At 36.2% G+C, this 14360-nt stretch overlaps 1 protein-coding gene across 1 annotated transcript; it reads right to left on the reverse strand.

The window, feature by feature from the left end:
• Nucleotides 1-3726: 3726 nt before the first annotated feature.
• Nucleotides 3727-14360, reverse strand: LOC120484499 (vascular endothelial growth factor receptor 3). The gene is made up of 7 exons (XM_039679684.2): nt 14202-14360; nt 12593-12714; nt 9094-9304; nt 7933-8087; nt 5844-5988; nt 4729-4870; nt 3727-4447 (listed from the first exon to the last, which is right to left on the reverse strand). Exons 1-7 carry the CDS (start codon nt 14257-14259, stop codon nt 4360-4362), a joined length of 921 nt encoding a protein of 306 aa, XP_039535618.1. The 5' UTR covers nt 14260-14360; the 3' UTR covers nt 3727-4359.

The raw sequence follows: 14360 nt of genomic DNA on the forward strand, positions 1-14360 counted from the left end.
GTAGCATGGCCGGTTTTTCTTGGGCTCAGCTACAACCAATCGGATTTGACAATGATCAGCGCACACCCAATGGGCGGGGTAAGTATAATATTAAAAGACAAATGACCGTTTGTTTTGATCAAAAGTACAATGCGCTTTATTGCACTGCGGTTATTGGAATGAGTATAGCCTTCAAATTAACCGCTCTATAACGTGATGAATTACAGTGGCGATCAATAAAGTTTTGAACGCGAATTTACTGGAACAGTGGGCTTTTTAATGAATCTCTGGCGTGTAATATGGGTTGAGATAAATTACATATTCACTGACTGGACCAATTCAGAACAAGGAATTATAATGATTCATTCAACTATGTGACTCATTCAACTATGTGATATACAACGAAAACAATCAACATGATCATTAGAAACCAAACTGGCATGAAACCAGCCCGAGTAAGACTTCAATATCTTCATCATCCTCGAATCACTTCACTGGCGTAGCCGAATTAAAAGCGCAATGAATTTATGGGCAGTTTTATAGCTTGTATTTAGCGACCTCGTGTGATGATTTTGAGGAATAGCGATGTGGTTTTGAAAATATATATAAATGAAGAGTTCAGATGCAAAAGCCTCTAAATGCCATTTGAAATTTTCTTCTTTAATGATGATTTTTATCAAACTTGTATATTTAAGTTCAGTAATTTCACTTAAATAACAATTAATAGGTAATTATCATTGCAATTTAAGTGAAATCACTGAACTTAAATATACAAGCTTGATAAAAATGATCATTCTAGAAGAAAATTTCAAATGGCACTTAGAGGCTTTTGCATCTGAACTCTTCATATATAAATATATATTATTACTATAAAATCTTGATTGTAAAGAATGTAGGCCTAAAGAATAGTTATAAAGCTTAAAACAATAAAAAAAAACGATAACAAAAATATATCAAACCATTGTTCTGGCCAACGAATATTGTAAACATGCCCCAACCACACAAGGAAATCTCTCACGTTAAATTATGCAATAACAGAATAACACAAACAGAAAATAAGAACCAAACTGGCTGCTCCAAATTTGCTGTTGCCCAATACAGATATTGCTCTTTTTGTTCAATTATAGACATTCATAAGAAACACTTCTAGAAGATTATGGTCACAGACAAGCAGGAAATCAACAGCCAGAAAGTCATGTTCACTCATGCAGGATCCAAAACATTTGTTTGCTCTCATTCTTTCCAAGTAGCTGTGCCGCATGCCAGAGTAGTTTATAATTGGCCAGCAAACATCAAACCTTTTGGAAGTGTTTGGTCAGAACATAATTTGAAAGCTGAAACATGTATACAAAAGGAAACTGAAAGCCATTTAAATGAGAAAATAACCATGACTGTTGACAAGCACCTTAGTACGTGAGAACCTTGAGACGTGAAATATACTTTTCACACATCAATGTTTTTTTTATTACAAATTGCAGCTCATGGCATTTTGAACCAACATATTTATGCAGCAAATTAACCGTTTTTGATGTTTGCTCACATTTTTAAGTAAACAATGCTGGAGGGAAAGGGTGTTTGTGTGAATAGGGCTCATCCTACAGCACTGAAAAACTGCAAGGCATTTAGAGCTTTTATTATTCTCTCTCTTATGAAAGTCTATTACCTAGATCATATAAATGTGAAATGCGTGACCCTTTTGGAGATTTTCCTGCTGCAGGCCATTTACTTTAAGAAGCCCCAGGAGAAAGCAAAATTAAAAATATGGGATTTTCTTTTAGGCCTATAGCCATTTCAAGTTTTGCTACTCCAATGCACTTCCCATGCTAATATATTCTCTTGTTCAAGGACTTTATGAAGAACCACGGGAGAGAAAGAGAGATCTTGAATAATTTGTGTAATAATATTGTTCTTGTTGCATTCCATGCCATGCAATATACCTTCGTTAATGAACTGTCATTGTTTTAGCACACAAACACACAGTTATTGATGGTGGCTTCTGGTCTACCACACACTGGTAATAAAACTACACAAAAAGAAACACAAATATTGCAGACATAAGAAATGAAATGAGAAGCTATGCTAATGTTCACAGTGATGATCTGCTAAAGTTAAAGCATTGGAGGGTAAAATTAATAAACACAGTTGTGGTTATGTGGTGGGTATAGTCCAGGCAATTCCAGTTCATGCTATTTTTTGTGGTAAAGTTGGGCTTGTGGCAGCATGTAAAGACAAGATATGTCACATTCTGAATACCTCAGGCCTTTTTTATATAGATTTTTCCTCCTTCCCTTTGGCATTTAAATAGTTTTCTCATTTCTAGTTCTTACCTAAATACACTTAGTTAACACCCATTAAGAGGCTGGTGAAAAATTGTGGTTCAGAATAAAATAATAATTACATACACTGTGTGTGTTTTGCAATGGCCGATTCTGTTTATTTGTAAGACCATAGAATTTATTAACCGAATGGTTTTTTCAATCATTGAATAATTTATTAACACTACTTGATTCATTCAGGATCAAAATAGTTGTATCTGACGTATCGCCCCTACCCTCAGTCACTGTTGCCTACATCACTATACGCTAATGTAGTCCACTGAATGAGGGAATCAATGTAAAGAGTGAATTCAGACACTATGTGCATTGGAAGCGCTGCCATACGCCATTTTACTGGCAAGACACAGGAAATTCAATGTGGGGCTTTATAGTGCATCGTTATTTAGCAGCTAGCCATTGAGTGTAGGCTAGGCTACATCAGTTGTAGGCTACTCATTATTGAGGTGCATTATAGAATTTAATAAGTGCACTTGATAACGTCCACCACTATGGTGTTGGACACCACAGCAAATTGCTGTCCAATAATGCGATATATAGTCGCATATATTGCAATAGTGCAATATATTCGGGAATAGGGGGCGATTTTGGAGTTTTTATGAGTGAGTCATTATTCATTCATCCAAACCGCACAAAACAGTGGTTCATTAAAGAATAATACATAATAAGTGCGAGAGATGGCAACAATTGACTTCTTTGATTTCACTTTTGAATTAGTTTGGTTGGAAAATAGACAAAGTAACTGGCAATATTTTGTCTAAAATGTACGTTATTTGATATTAACTTGTTTTTGAGCTGTTGTAGCCTATATGAGAGCAATATGCAAACTGGCGTCGAATCACATGAAAGACAAAAGTCTTGCTTCTGTGATTTTCTTTAAGGGGTTAGAATAAAAATTATGTTATTAATTACTCACCTTCATGTTGTTCCAAACCTGTAATACTTTCATTCATCTTCAGAACACAAACTTTAGGTTTTTATTCACACATAAACATTCATGTACTCACACATCAGATGTGGTAAACGGAACCTCAAGATGTTCGCTTGACTTGCAAAAACCAATGAGGGTTAGTCTTGCTACCCAGAAAAGCTCTCAGATTTCATCAAAATGATCTTCATTTGTGTTCCGAAGACGAACAAAAGTCTTACGGGTTCGGAAAGACATGAGGGTGAGTAATGAAAAAAAATTGATTTTTTTTTTTGGTGGACTATCCCTTGAAATCTATTTTGCAATGGTCAACAAATCAACCAGCTAAGTGTGTATCAGAACTCTTGTTTGAGAACTTACAGGTATTTATTAATAAACAGTGGCAATGCCATTTACATAGAGATGAACTCTCTTGAGATTTCTTGGCAAAATTGAGCATACATGAATGTCTATCTTAATTAGATCAGTAACAACACTGGAGGGTGATTATGTTGTAAAGTCATTTTAATAGCTTTAAATTCAAAGATATGGAAAAATCAAACTTGTGTAAAAAAAAGTGCAAGTTTCAACGTGCTTCTAGTAATTGGTTCAGTGTTAATCTGGATTTTATCTACTGTCTTTCAAGTAAAGCGGAATATTATATACTTATGTAAAGCAGTAACTTTAACATTTCTACATCTGACTAAATGATTGTACAGCTTGCAAACAGTGGTTTTCCTAAAAAGAAATGTTAATCAGTTTAAAGAAATAAGCCAGCATAAGACTGGTGTGAAGAAAGTCACCCGACAAAAGCATGTTTTCAGCATTTCTCAATTTTGCAGGGTCGGTGAATCAATACAGAGATAATTGCACACCTTTTGTTGAAGACCATTATTGCGATCCACACTGGAAAGGAACCAAGCTAAAACCATAATTTGTCCCGTCTTTGTATACTTTTTCGATTTCCTTCATAGACAGTCTCTAAATTATATATCTGAATAAAGACCCAAGAGCGAAACAAAATCTATGGCCAACGCTCTAATTAACTCCCTTCTACTCTGAATACCCAATGCTCGCTCATCTTTTTCTCTTGTCTTCTTTTCTCTGCTCTCCTCTCCAGTCCTCCATCAATCTCCCTCTTTACACCAGCGGCTGTTTGTCACCAGCGGTGGAGGGCAGAGACTCCACGCTGGATCTATAGATGGGTTTCTTCTGGGAACGGTCATCACTGAGAGGACAAGAGAAGGAAATATGATAGAGTGAGTGTTTTATCAGGCAGAATAAGAGAAGATGTGGACCTGAAGGATGTGGTGGTAATTGAGACAGTTATTTGCACATAGACTAGCCTGCCTCGACAGCTTTGAGGGAGTGACAGAAGTGGACTACTGATGCTCATAGTAATATTCAGGCTCCACTTGACATGATAGAGGAGGGCTTGAGGTCAAACACCCACATGAAACACTGCCCACATTTCCAGACAACATGACTAGGGTGATTTGGAGGACTTACATGGGTCCCTTGCGATTCCTCTGATTGGCTCGGCGACAGAGGTAAGCGGTCATGGATATCACAACCACCAGAAGGACCAATCCAGCACCAGATACCATGAGAACAATCTGACTGGAGGTTGACTCATACCATGCTGCATTCTCTAAGAGACAAATACAAAATTAAATATTATACGTCTGTCAAACTGTCTTTAAATGTTATGGAATAGAAAAAAAAAAGAACAAAAAAACCTAATCAAAAATTTCAACCTGATTAACATTGGTATTAGTTGCTCGGCCTAATAGAGGGTTATTGTCAACATTAAATCAAATTCAACCCTATGTACTTCCTTAATTCAGTTCTTATTGTGAATGATTCATTGGTGCACGTTAGTGCAAATAAAATAACTGTTGACTTGTTAGTCTTCAAATCAAAATGTAACAATTTTGCTCTTTCTCTGAAACGACTCATTTTCTGCTGACATCAATTGGATTCCACGTCTTTTTTGCACTTTAAATCTACTTGATAACAGTGGCTGATCTAAATAATGGTTCCTCTGACCATTCATACGTTTTTCATTCTGATTCATTCTGACTGTTCAGAGAGCACATACAAAATGTCAATATACATGTTGAACATTGTTAAAAGCCAGATAAATATTCTTAAAAATTCTTAAATATTCTTATTCTTAAAATAAAAACTTGACGTTTTTAAAGCTTTAACATTTTACAGCTAATACCATGGCAGAAATTATCCATGTTGTGCAGACATAAAGTAGATATTTTCTTGACTTAAAAAAACTGTCATCATTACGAAATTAAGAAATATGTCATATGGAAGTTGAATGAGGTCTCAAGGTCAATATTATTGTCTTACACAAGCGCATTTATACTCTAAAACTGAAAATTGGACAAATAGATCAAAAGGGATTTTAGTTGCTGAATTGCTGCTAGTGCCATTAGGTATAAAATTAAACGTTCAAATTATGAACAAGTCTGGCCCTCGAAATCCACTTTCCTGCAGAGTTTACTTCCAACCCTAATCAAACACACTTAAACAGAAAAGTGGACCAGAGTTGAGAAGCCCTGGTGTACACTGTTGTTCACTACAAGTCACACGCTTTTGGCAGCTCTGACCTGGTAGAACAGTGATGCTGATTGTACGTTTCTTCACGAGGGACCGCACAGTGGGCGACTGAGCCGAACAGGTGTATCTCCCTTCATTCTGATCACTCACTTTCTCCAACTTCAACTTATTAGATGGCAAAATCCAGTCATCTCCCTTGATATGAAATAGACACACACAGAGGTTACAGAGAAGTGAAAAGCAAAGCAGGAACTACATGAAATATTTGACGTCAGACGATAAGGCAGAAGTAATACTTCTTAGGAATGGAAATCATGCAAGGGTGAATTCCCACTTTTTTTAACTTTTTGAATCGAAAATACAACAGAAATGAAAAAACTTTTTTTCCCCCCTAAGAATCCCTGAGTCATTTACATTAAATAATGTTAGTGAGTATGGAAGAGTAATGATGTGAAAATAAAACATAACACCTTACATTTTAAGGAAACAAATGCCTATGCAAAAACCACTCAGAGCAAATCATAACCCTACGAATGCTTTTTGGCACTAGAGGAACGTCTGCAGCCTGCCAACAAAGTCCATTTCAATTTAAATGAAAGTGAATTAAGAGGATTCCCAGTCAAGCCAAGTTCTGGCCAAAGCACCATTGTTTGAGCTAATCCACTGGCTCCGAACATCTTCCTGTTTCCTCCGCTGGAGTGCAGACACAGCACTATAAACAGGTATAGCTGCTATACACCAGAACATGTTCTGCAATCTAAGGAAGCTTGTTTTTCTATTTTACTCTGTTTATAAGAGTGTGCTTTTACTCAGTCTTGCCTTGTGAAAACATCTCGCATAATAAATATTTGAGGGGGTGTTAAATGTCAGAGAATAATAGTGCACTTTTTTGATGTGGTGGAGGACAGACCGAATGACTCATTCTGGACTTCTATCTCATGAAACTCTATGGTCATCGATCACCCACACCACGACATTTAGATGGACTTTTTTTGTTGTTTTTGTCATGCACTGTTCAACAGTTAAACACAGATCAAAAATGAACTTTTTGTCTCAAATGCCCAAGGTGAGTGAATTAAGTTTTACTGGCCTTACCAGAACACATTTTATACTGTTCCTGAAATGATTTTCAATGATTATATCAATAATATAAAATATTGTTTGGTTAATTTGTCGGTTCACATTGCGTAATACTTGGTTGTTTCTATTCCTGTTTTCTGCCAAGATGGTTTTTGTTTTCGTATCTTGAAGTTTAACAAATTTACTGCCTGGGACTAGATCCTGCCTCTCACCTATTTCCTGCAACCAACTATGACAATAAGATATAAATTAATTTTAAAATATTTTCTTTCTGTACATTTTCTTTCGTATAAATGAAAAAGATATATCACATTATATATCAAATGATACATCCATCTCTTGTAGAAAATTAATATATTTTGTTCCTAAAATATATTCATTTTAGTGGCTCAATTTGAGGAATATTTCCAGTTGGTAAAAGTCATCCTAGACATCCTAGATAAACAAAAGTTAGCAGATTTTCTACTAAGGAAGAAGACATCTGAGTCGTGACATATGTTTTCTTTAGCAAACATCTGTCATGACTCGTGTGGCTCATTCCGTTGATTTGAATCGCTTGTGTCAGTTATGTGAAATCTATCAGTAGGGGCTTGATTATCTTTCTCACAGTTCTAAAATTCAATAACCAGTCACTGGAAAGTAACTGAGCCCTGGTGAGTTTTATTTTCTCGCCAAAGCCAATCTTCGCTCACATTTGGCTGCAACGCCTGTAGCACAAAGCTCATAAATAAACTTTTACAATAATTCCGAATTGATCAGGGGAGTGTAGACTTAGCGCAGATCTACCATACACTTTCCCTGGCTTAGCACATTTCCTGTTAATTAACTGAGTTGACAACTTTCACAGGCTTTCCCCCAGACCTGAGTGAACAAGCTTATTTTCACTTGAACAGGACTTTATTAGGCAAGCTGGCCTTCCAGGCCTTTCTCTCAGTTGTATAAGAACCCAAAATGTCCATTACATGAAAACATGCAACTGCAGTCCCAAAGACTGAGCAATGCATCATGTTAAAAACTGCTGTGAGAAAAAAAAAATGCATTAGATAGTAAATCTGTCACCTCTTTAGCCCAGAAGTATTCAGGTGCCTCGGAAGCTGAAGTAGAACATTCCAGCTCCACATCATCGCCTAATTGTACTTTAAGGTCCTGCACCGAGTTGAAATAGCGTGTTAAGTATCCTAAACCAGCCCTGTGCACTGACACCTCCCGCATATCTGCGATAGAAAGAGAGAGAATATATGAGGATAAAAGGATTAGTCAAAACAGCTCTGCTCCTGGATACATTTGCATAACATAAAAACAAGGAAGTAGGTCATGGAAATTCAGAGCATGTCTTCATCACTTCATCACTTAAATATATGTATAGTATATTATATATTTTGTGCATACATAATATTTGTATACATTCATAAAATATGTATAAATAGTAAGATTTTGTATTACTTGATACTGTTATTATTACGAAAGGATGCTTTAAATTGAGCAAAAGTCCAGTAAAGAATTTTCGACTGTTACTTTTGCTTTTATTTACTTAAAGGAATCCTGAATATTTTCAGTTTTCACAAAAATATTCCTGAGCACCAAATCAGCATATTAGAATGATTTCTGAAGGATCATGTGACACTGAAGACTGGAGTAATGATGCTGAAAAATTCAGCTTTACCATCAAATAAATTTATGTTAAATATCAATATTTCACAATATTATTATTTTGTTTTACTGTGCTTTTGCTCAATAATAATTTTTAAAAATCTTGCCAACACCAAACTTTGAATTGGCAGTTTAACTTGTTGGTGACTGACAGCAGTGGATTATTCTCAATGATTCCAGCATATTACATCCAGATTGAATGTAATTATACAATGGATCATCTTATCTGATTATTCATACTGAACATCTATGTATAGCTCCATCTGGGTATTTCTTTTACTCTGTTTTTCCAATAAATCACCACTGTCAACTCATCCCTGGGCACTGCAAAACCCCCAATCAATATCAATATTGATTTTGTCATCTAGGGAGATAAAGAGTTTTATTTGTCATCGAATCTTTAAATCCCAAATATAAAAATTCCTTGTGACAAAATGTCAGATGCAACTGGCCTCACACACAACAATGGAAAGATTGAAGCATCTGGACAATCTAGATGTATATGGATCAAATCAATGGGGATTTGCATCACAAACAATCTTCATGCAGCCCATGGTGTCTCTAACTCACAGTGGATGGGGATGGTGAGGGGCTGGGAGGAGTTGTCTGGTGCAGAACTGTTCTCAGAGACACAGCGGTATGGGCCGTCAGACCAGGACTGGATACTGGCGATGAAGAGGAGCAGTCTGTCCTCCTCCCTTCTCACATCCACATCATACAGAAAACACCGGCGGTAGAAATACTCCTGATCTGTCTCTAGCCGATACCACCTCTTCATGTACTGTTGAGAAGGAAAAGAAAGTAATATTTAACTCCAACAGACTACTTACATAGTATGCAAAGAAATATCAGTTGTATCAGTCTCTGTATCTCCCAAGTCCCAACTATATATCTTAGTAAGATGATATTTAACCATTAAACGCACAGTGTCATTTGAACGTCATTCACTAACCTCAACGTCAACCTTCTTAGTATTCCTCGGTCAATTAATTATAAACAATTTAACAAGAAAGCCTGTTTTCCCATTTATTTATTTTTTGTAAAAAATTGTGTAGAGGTGTGTAACTAGGGATGGGTACCGAAACCCGGTATTAAACGGGCCCCGGTACTGAATTTTGAAAGACCGCTGTATCGATAAGCTCGGACGTTACCGGTTCTGCTGTCGGTACTGGAGAAATTAAGTAAATACACGCAAGTTGGGCTACTATTTATTATTCCTATAAAGACGTTATCTTGAACATGTTTATATCGCCAGCCATTTCTATATAAAAACTATATTTTAATTAAACCATTTGTCTGTGATGCAAATTTGCAATTCGCAGTTCAGAAGAGAGAGAGCGATCTCTCACGCAAATAAGCCACAGCACACGCAACACGACAGCCCTTGCTTAATGAGTGACAATGAGGACAGAACTAAACATTCAGCGTGGTTACACTTTAGATCTGGGGTATTATTCTAATATATTTTGTATTTCGGCTTCCAAAGATTATAAAAAGAAGATATTTGAGATAAAACCGTTAAAAAACGAAACGATCTGTCCAGCTTAACTTCCTTTACTTCACAGCACTGCGGAGCGCTGTCAGTTCTTCCTAAAACCCAAACGTACCGTCAGAATCAGCACGATCGGCGATTGTTGCAAAACGCTGTCTTCTACTGTTGCAAGATGAAGAAAATGGCTATTAAAAACACAAAAGCCTGCGCAAGAGACGCTGTTCACAAGGCGGTGCACGCTCCGAAACGGACTCCAACGAGACAAGAAAAGTAACCTATACTTGGGCTTTGTGCGTCCTTAACTATCAAATATACATAAAAATGTCAAAATGACCAGCTCTGAGATTTACTTAAACACAGTTTATTCACTTAAACACAATTATGTCTTAAATGGACATAAATAATAGGGAGAAAATGATGGTGCATCAGTCCCCATTATCTGCACTCGGTCTTAAAGGGGCAGCAGTCTAATAGCCTAAACCTGCTGACGATTCAGCCATTAATGCAAATCAAACAACAAAAGGCAGAGAAGATCACTCACAGCTTTTGAATGAGTAACTTTAGATTTAATAAGCATTATTCTATCTATGATAAACTACAGTGCTATTTTATATTTGATTAGGTTTCTTTTCAGACAGAAACAATTACCTGACAAGATATGTTTGTATCCTGAAATTAAAGCACTTTGTATATAATTTGTATCTTTGATTAATTGTATTCTTGTGTTTGTACTTGTTTTTTTCTTGTGTCCTTTTTGTATAAACAAAAAAAGCCTGCACACTGCTGCATAACAAAAATATATTTTTCTTCGTTTTGCTTTTTCTATTTTACATTTCAAAATATAAAGTTTAATTATGTTCTTAATTCTTAAAATAAATAAATAAATAAATAAATAAATAAATAATAAAAAACACCAAAAAGAACCGATAAGAATACCGTTAAAGTACCGGATCGATAAGCGGTATCGGTAAGAGTAGTAATACCGATAAAACCTTAACGATACCCATCCCTATGTGTAACACAGTATAAGTGCATTTGTTTCTGCACAACAATTGAATCTTGATGACTGAATAAGTGCAAGCCACCTTTATTCCACAAAGGGGGTCATGTCTTATATATACAAAATAATGAAGTGACATTTCACTCATAGTTGCTGCAGGCGGAAAACAAAAGAATAGCAAGTTTCATCAGCAAAAGATGAACTGCAGAGCAAGTACTGAACACAATCAAATATTAGTCACTGTCACTTGTCAGTGGATCTGGTGAAGACGCTGTCAGAGATCAAAATATGGATTTTGAAGATGTTGAAAACGATGAGAATATGTTTGAGATAGCGAATATGAGCTAGATGCTGATGATGGTCTGCTCAAAAACATCTGCTCAAACTCTTCCAAGCTAAATATACTTTATTTTATTCTTTTGTAATTGTTCCTCTAATATCAGGTTTTATGTTATCACGGCAGGAAGAGATCCATCTGTGTCAGACATAGATCCGGGTCTATAAAAAACCGTAATATGTAATGATTGGTGAAACATTCATGCATTTAAGGATTAAGTGCTTAGTTTTATGATCAAAGCTCTGTAGTTTTTATTGTGGGGGACGAAATACAATGCAAAGCGAAACAATGATGTTTGAGAGTTGTACATATAAATGTTACTCAAAAGCCTGTTGTATATATTTGATAGAAATTATTATGATTTTAAAAAATGATTTATGGATAGTCAAGTAAAGTCAAGGAACAATTTCAGGCCTAACTATTAAACTATTAATCAGAAAACAGAAAGAATGTAGTATATTGTGTACAACAGATTTTTCATCTAGGTTTTGATCATTTAGAGGCCTCCAAAAATTGCGAATCAAATATGATCCAGTCGGCTTTGTAGGGTTAAGAAAACCTTGCTGATGTAGGGAATACTTTCTGAATTTGATTAAATATGCTACACTTGGAGGAATTCGACTGTTTGGGGCAACGACACTTGGGTCTCACTAACGCAGGTTAATGAGTGTTTGCAAAACAAAGCATCTGTCTTTGTGATTGGTGGTATGGAGATCCTTTTTTGCTCGAATGCATTTAGATAGCTGGAAAATGTGACAAACAGACTCTGCACTGACAGAAGCAGCAGATGTTGTGAATCCTCCAAAGGCCCCTCACTGCCAGATACTAATTAAACCCAGAATAACAGCTCTCCGAAACTCACTAAAACACTCCTGCGCTTTAAATACCAATTGCAGCCTTGATCTCCAGACAAATAAATTCAAAATAATATTGTCCTTTATTAGTGATTGCCCTGTGAGATTGTGAGCATTTGTGTTGATATTTGAGAGTTAGAGTCCCTGACAGATCTGTTTGTAATTTTAGATCTCTCACTTTCTGTTTCTTCAGTAATCAGACCGGCACCACAGACAGCAGAGGACGTGTACAGACAGCGGCAATAACATAAATCCTTCTCATTTCCCGTGAGAAACGAGATGTCATTTCAGTTTCAATCTGCTGTTTTCTTGACATTTACAGGCAAGTGCACGTCAAAGAGCATTGTGTACCAGACATTTCCTTGCTATTGTGTAAGTGACCTTACCTTGGAGAACCTCTGAAAGTGCACAGTGCTCATGTTCAGCTCAGATTCTGTATCCACACACTCCAATGTCACATCCTGTCCTTCCAGAACGGGCTCAGATGGACCTTTCACCTCCAAAACAGCTGTAAAACAAAAAGTAATAAAACAAAGCAATGTTGAGTTAGCTAGTTTTATAGAATAAAGCAACAATTGCATCCATATAGGATACTAAACAATATAATTTGGTCACTTTCTTTTTGGTCGCTTTCTTGTTGCTTTTTGTCACTCTGAATGAAAGAGCCAAAGCTCAGTTTACACTGACTGATTGAAATTTCTAGCCACTGGGGGACCCTATAAATGCGGGGGAACTCATATTAATGTTAGAAAACCAGAAAGTGAAAATTTCATCATGTCAGGGGACCTTTAAAAGATCAGGTTTTGCAAAGAAGAGAGGGAAAATATTACCAAGTCAAGACTGCTGATATATACAGACTGAGACAGACAGACAGACAGACAGAGTGGCTGTAATATGGTGTGTTTGTTAAAGGTGTACACACTCCCTAATGAAGTTTTTTTTTTTCTCTCTGAAATGTGTTACTTTGGTTTGCAGCATTGCATGGATTGTTATTTTTACATGAACGGTCGAAACGTTCTGATATGACTTATCTTTTTTACGTCACAACAAAAAACATCTGTTTCAACAGGGCAGTTGACTTTTTATTTCCTATTCTATATTCTTTCTAAACTTCCTGGTATGTGTAATTTGCATACCAGCCACGACAACAACAGGAACATGCTATCTGATCATGTGCATTGTTGTTAAATAGAAGCCAATGTGAACGTGCATTCAAACAAATAGCCTACATTTTCCTTCAACTGTCGTCTAACTGGTTGGGTCATGATGGTGAGCAAGTGAGGTGGCAAATTCCTCGTCTTACTTGCAGTAAGCGACATGACAGAGGCTTTCTGAAATAATTTCTGTGTTAAATTGTATTCTGGGCTGTTACATTCAGTTGTTAAATAGAAGCAAATGTGAAAGTGCTTTCAAACAAATAGCCTACATTTTCCTTCAAATGTCGTCTAACTGGTTGGGTCAAGATGGTAAGCAAGTGAGGTGGCAAATTCCTCGTCTTACTTGCAGTAAGTGACTTGGCATGGCTTTCTGAAATAATTCCTGTGTTACATTGTATTCTGGGCTGTTACATATGCAGTCTTTATGCAGCGTATATAAGCTCTATGGCGTTGTATTAGGCTTCAACCCTATTAAAAACAGGAACACTTTCGTTTTCAATTGACTGCAAAAAGTCCCCGTATTTCACCGGGAAAGTTGTCTTGTTTTTTCATTATTATTTTTTTGCTGGCTTATTGCACAAAAGAGAATCTACCTAAACGTTCAGAATTGCAAAGTAGCCCCAAAAAAAAAAAATGAAAAAACAAGACAACTAAAATAATAACTATAAAATAACTTTATTTGTTAATTTAAATTTAAGTCGTTCCTCAGTCTCAATGGATTATTATTAATTTACTTTGATACATATTGCCTTTGGTAAGAACGTTGATTTAGGTTAAAACAGTAAAATGCATTAAACAAATAATGGTTTGGAAAAGACATGAGCAAAATGTTATTTACCAGTGTATCCTTGAAGAAAGGTGAACGCCAGAACAGTGAGGAGAATATAGCCTGTCATCTTGAAGAATCTTGACTTCTGCGTTTGAGAACAACGTGAACTTCTGCCAAAACGAAAGTTTGTGAACACAATTTATGAGCGCGGAAGAAGAAGTGGGTGGA

This window comes from Pimephales promelas, chromosome 12, assembly GCF_988280905.1.
Source record: "Pimephales promelas chromosome 12, fPimPro1.hap1.1, whole genome shotgun sequence".
NCBI classification, from domain to species: Eukaryota; Metazoa; Chordata; class Actinopteri; order Cypriniformes; family Leuciscidae; genus Pimephales; species Pimephales promelas.

What these genes read in the sequence shown, in the direction of transcription:
- LOC120484499 (XM_039679684.2), bottom strand. Translation starts at nt 14,259, where the DNA reads ATGACAGGCTATATTCTCCTCACTGTTCTGGCGTTCACCTTTCTTCAA. An exon ending in CCTCACCATCCCCATCCACT is followed by an intron (nt 8,088 to 9,093) that starts GTGAGTTAGAGA and finishes TTTCTATCGCAG; the next exon opens with ATATGCGGGAGGTGTCAGTG. An exon ending in AATACTTCTGGGCTAAAGAG is followed by an intron (nt 5,989 to 7,932) that starts GTGACAGATTTA and finishes TTTCATATCAAG; the next exon opens with GGAGATGACTGGATTTTGCC.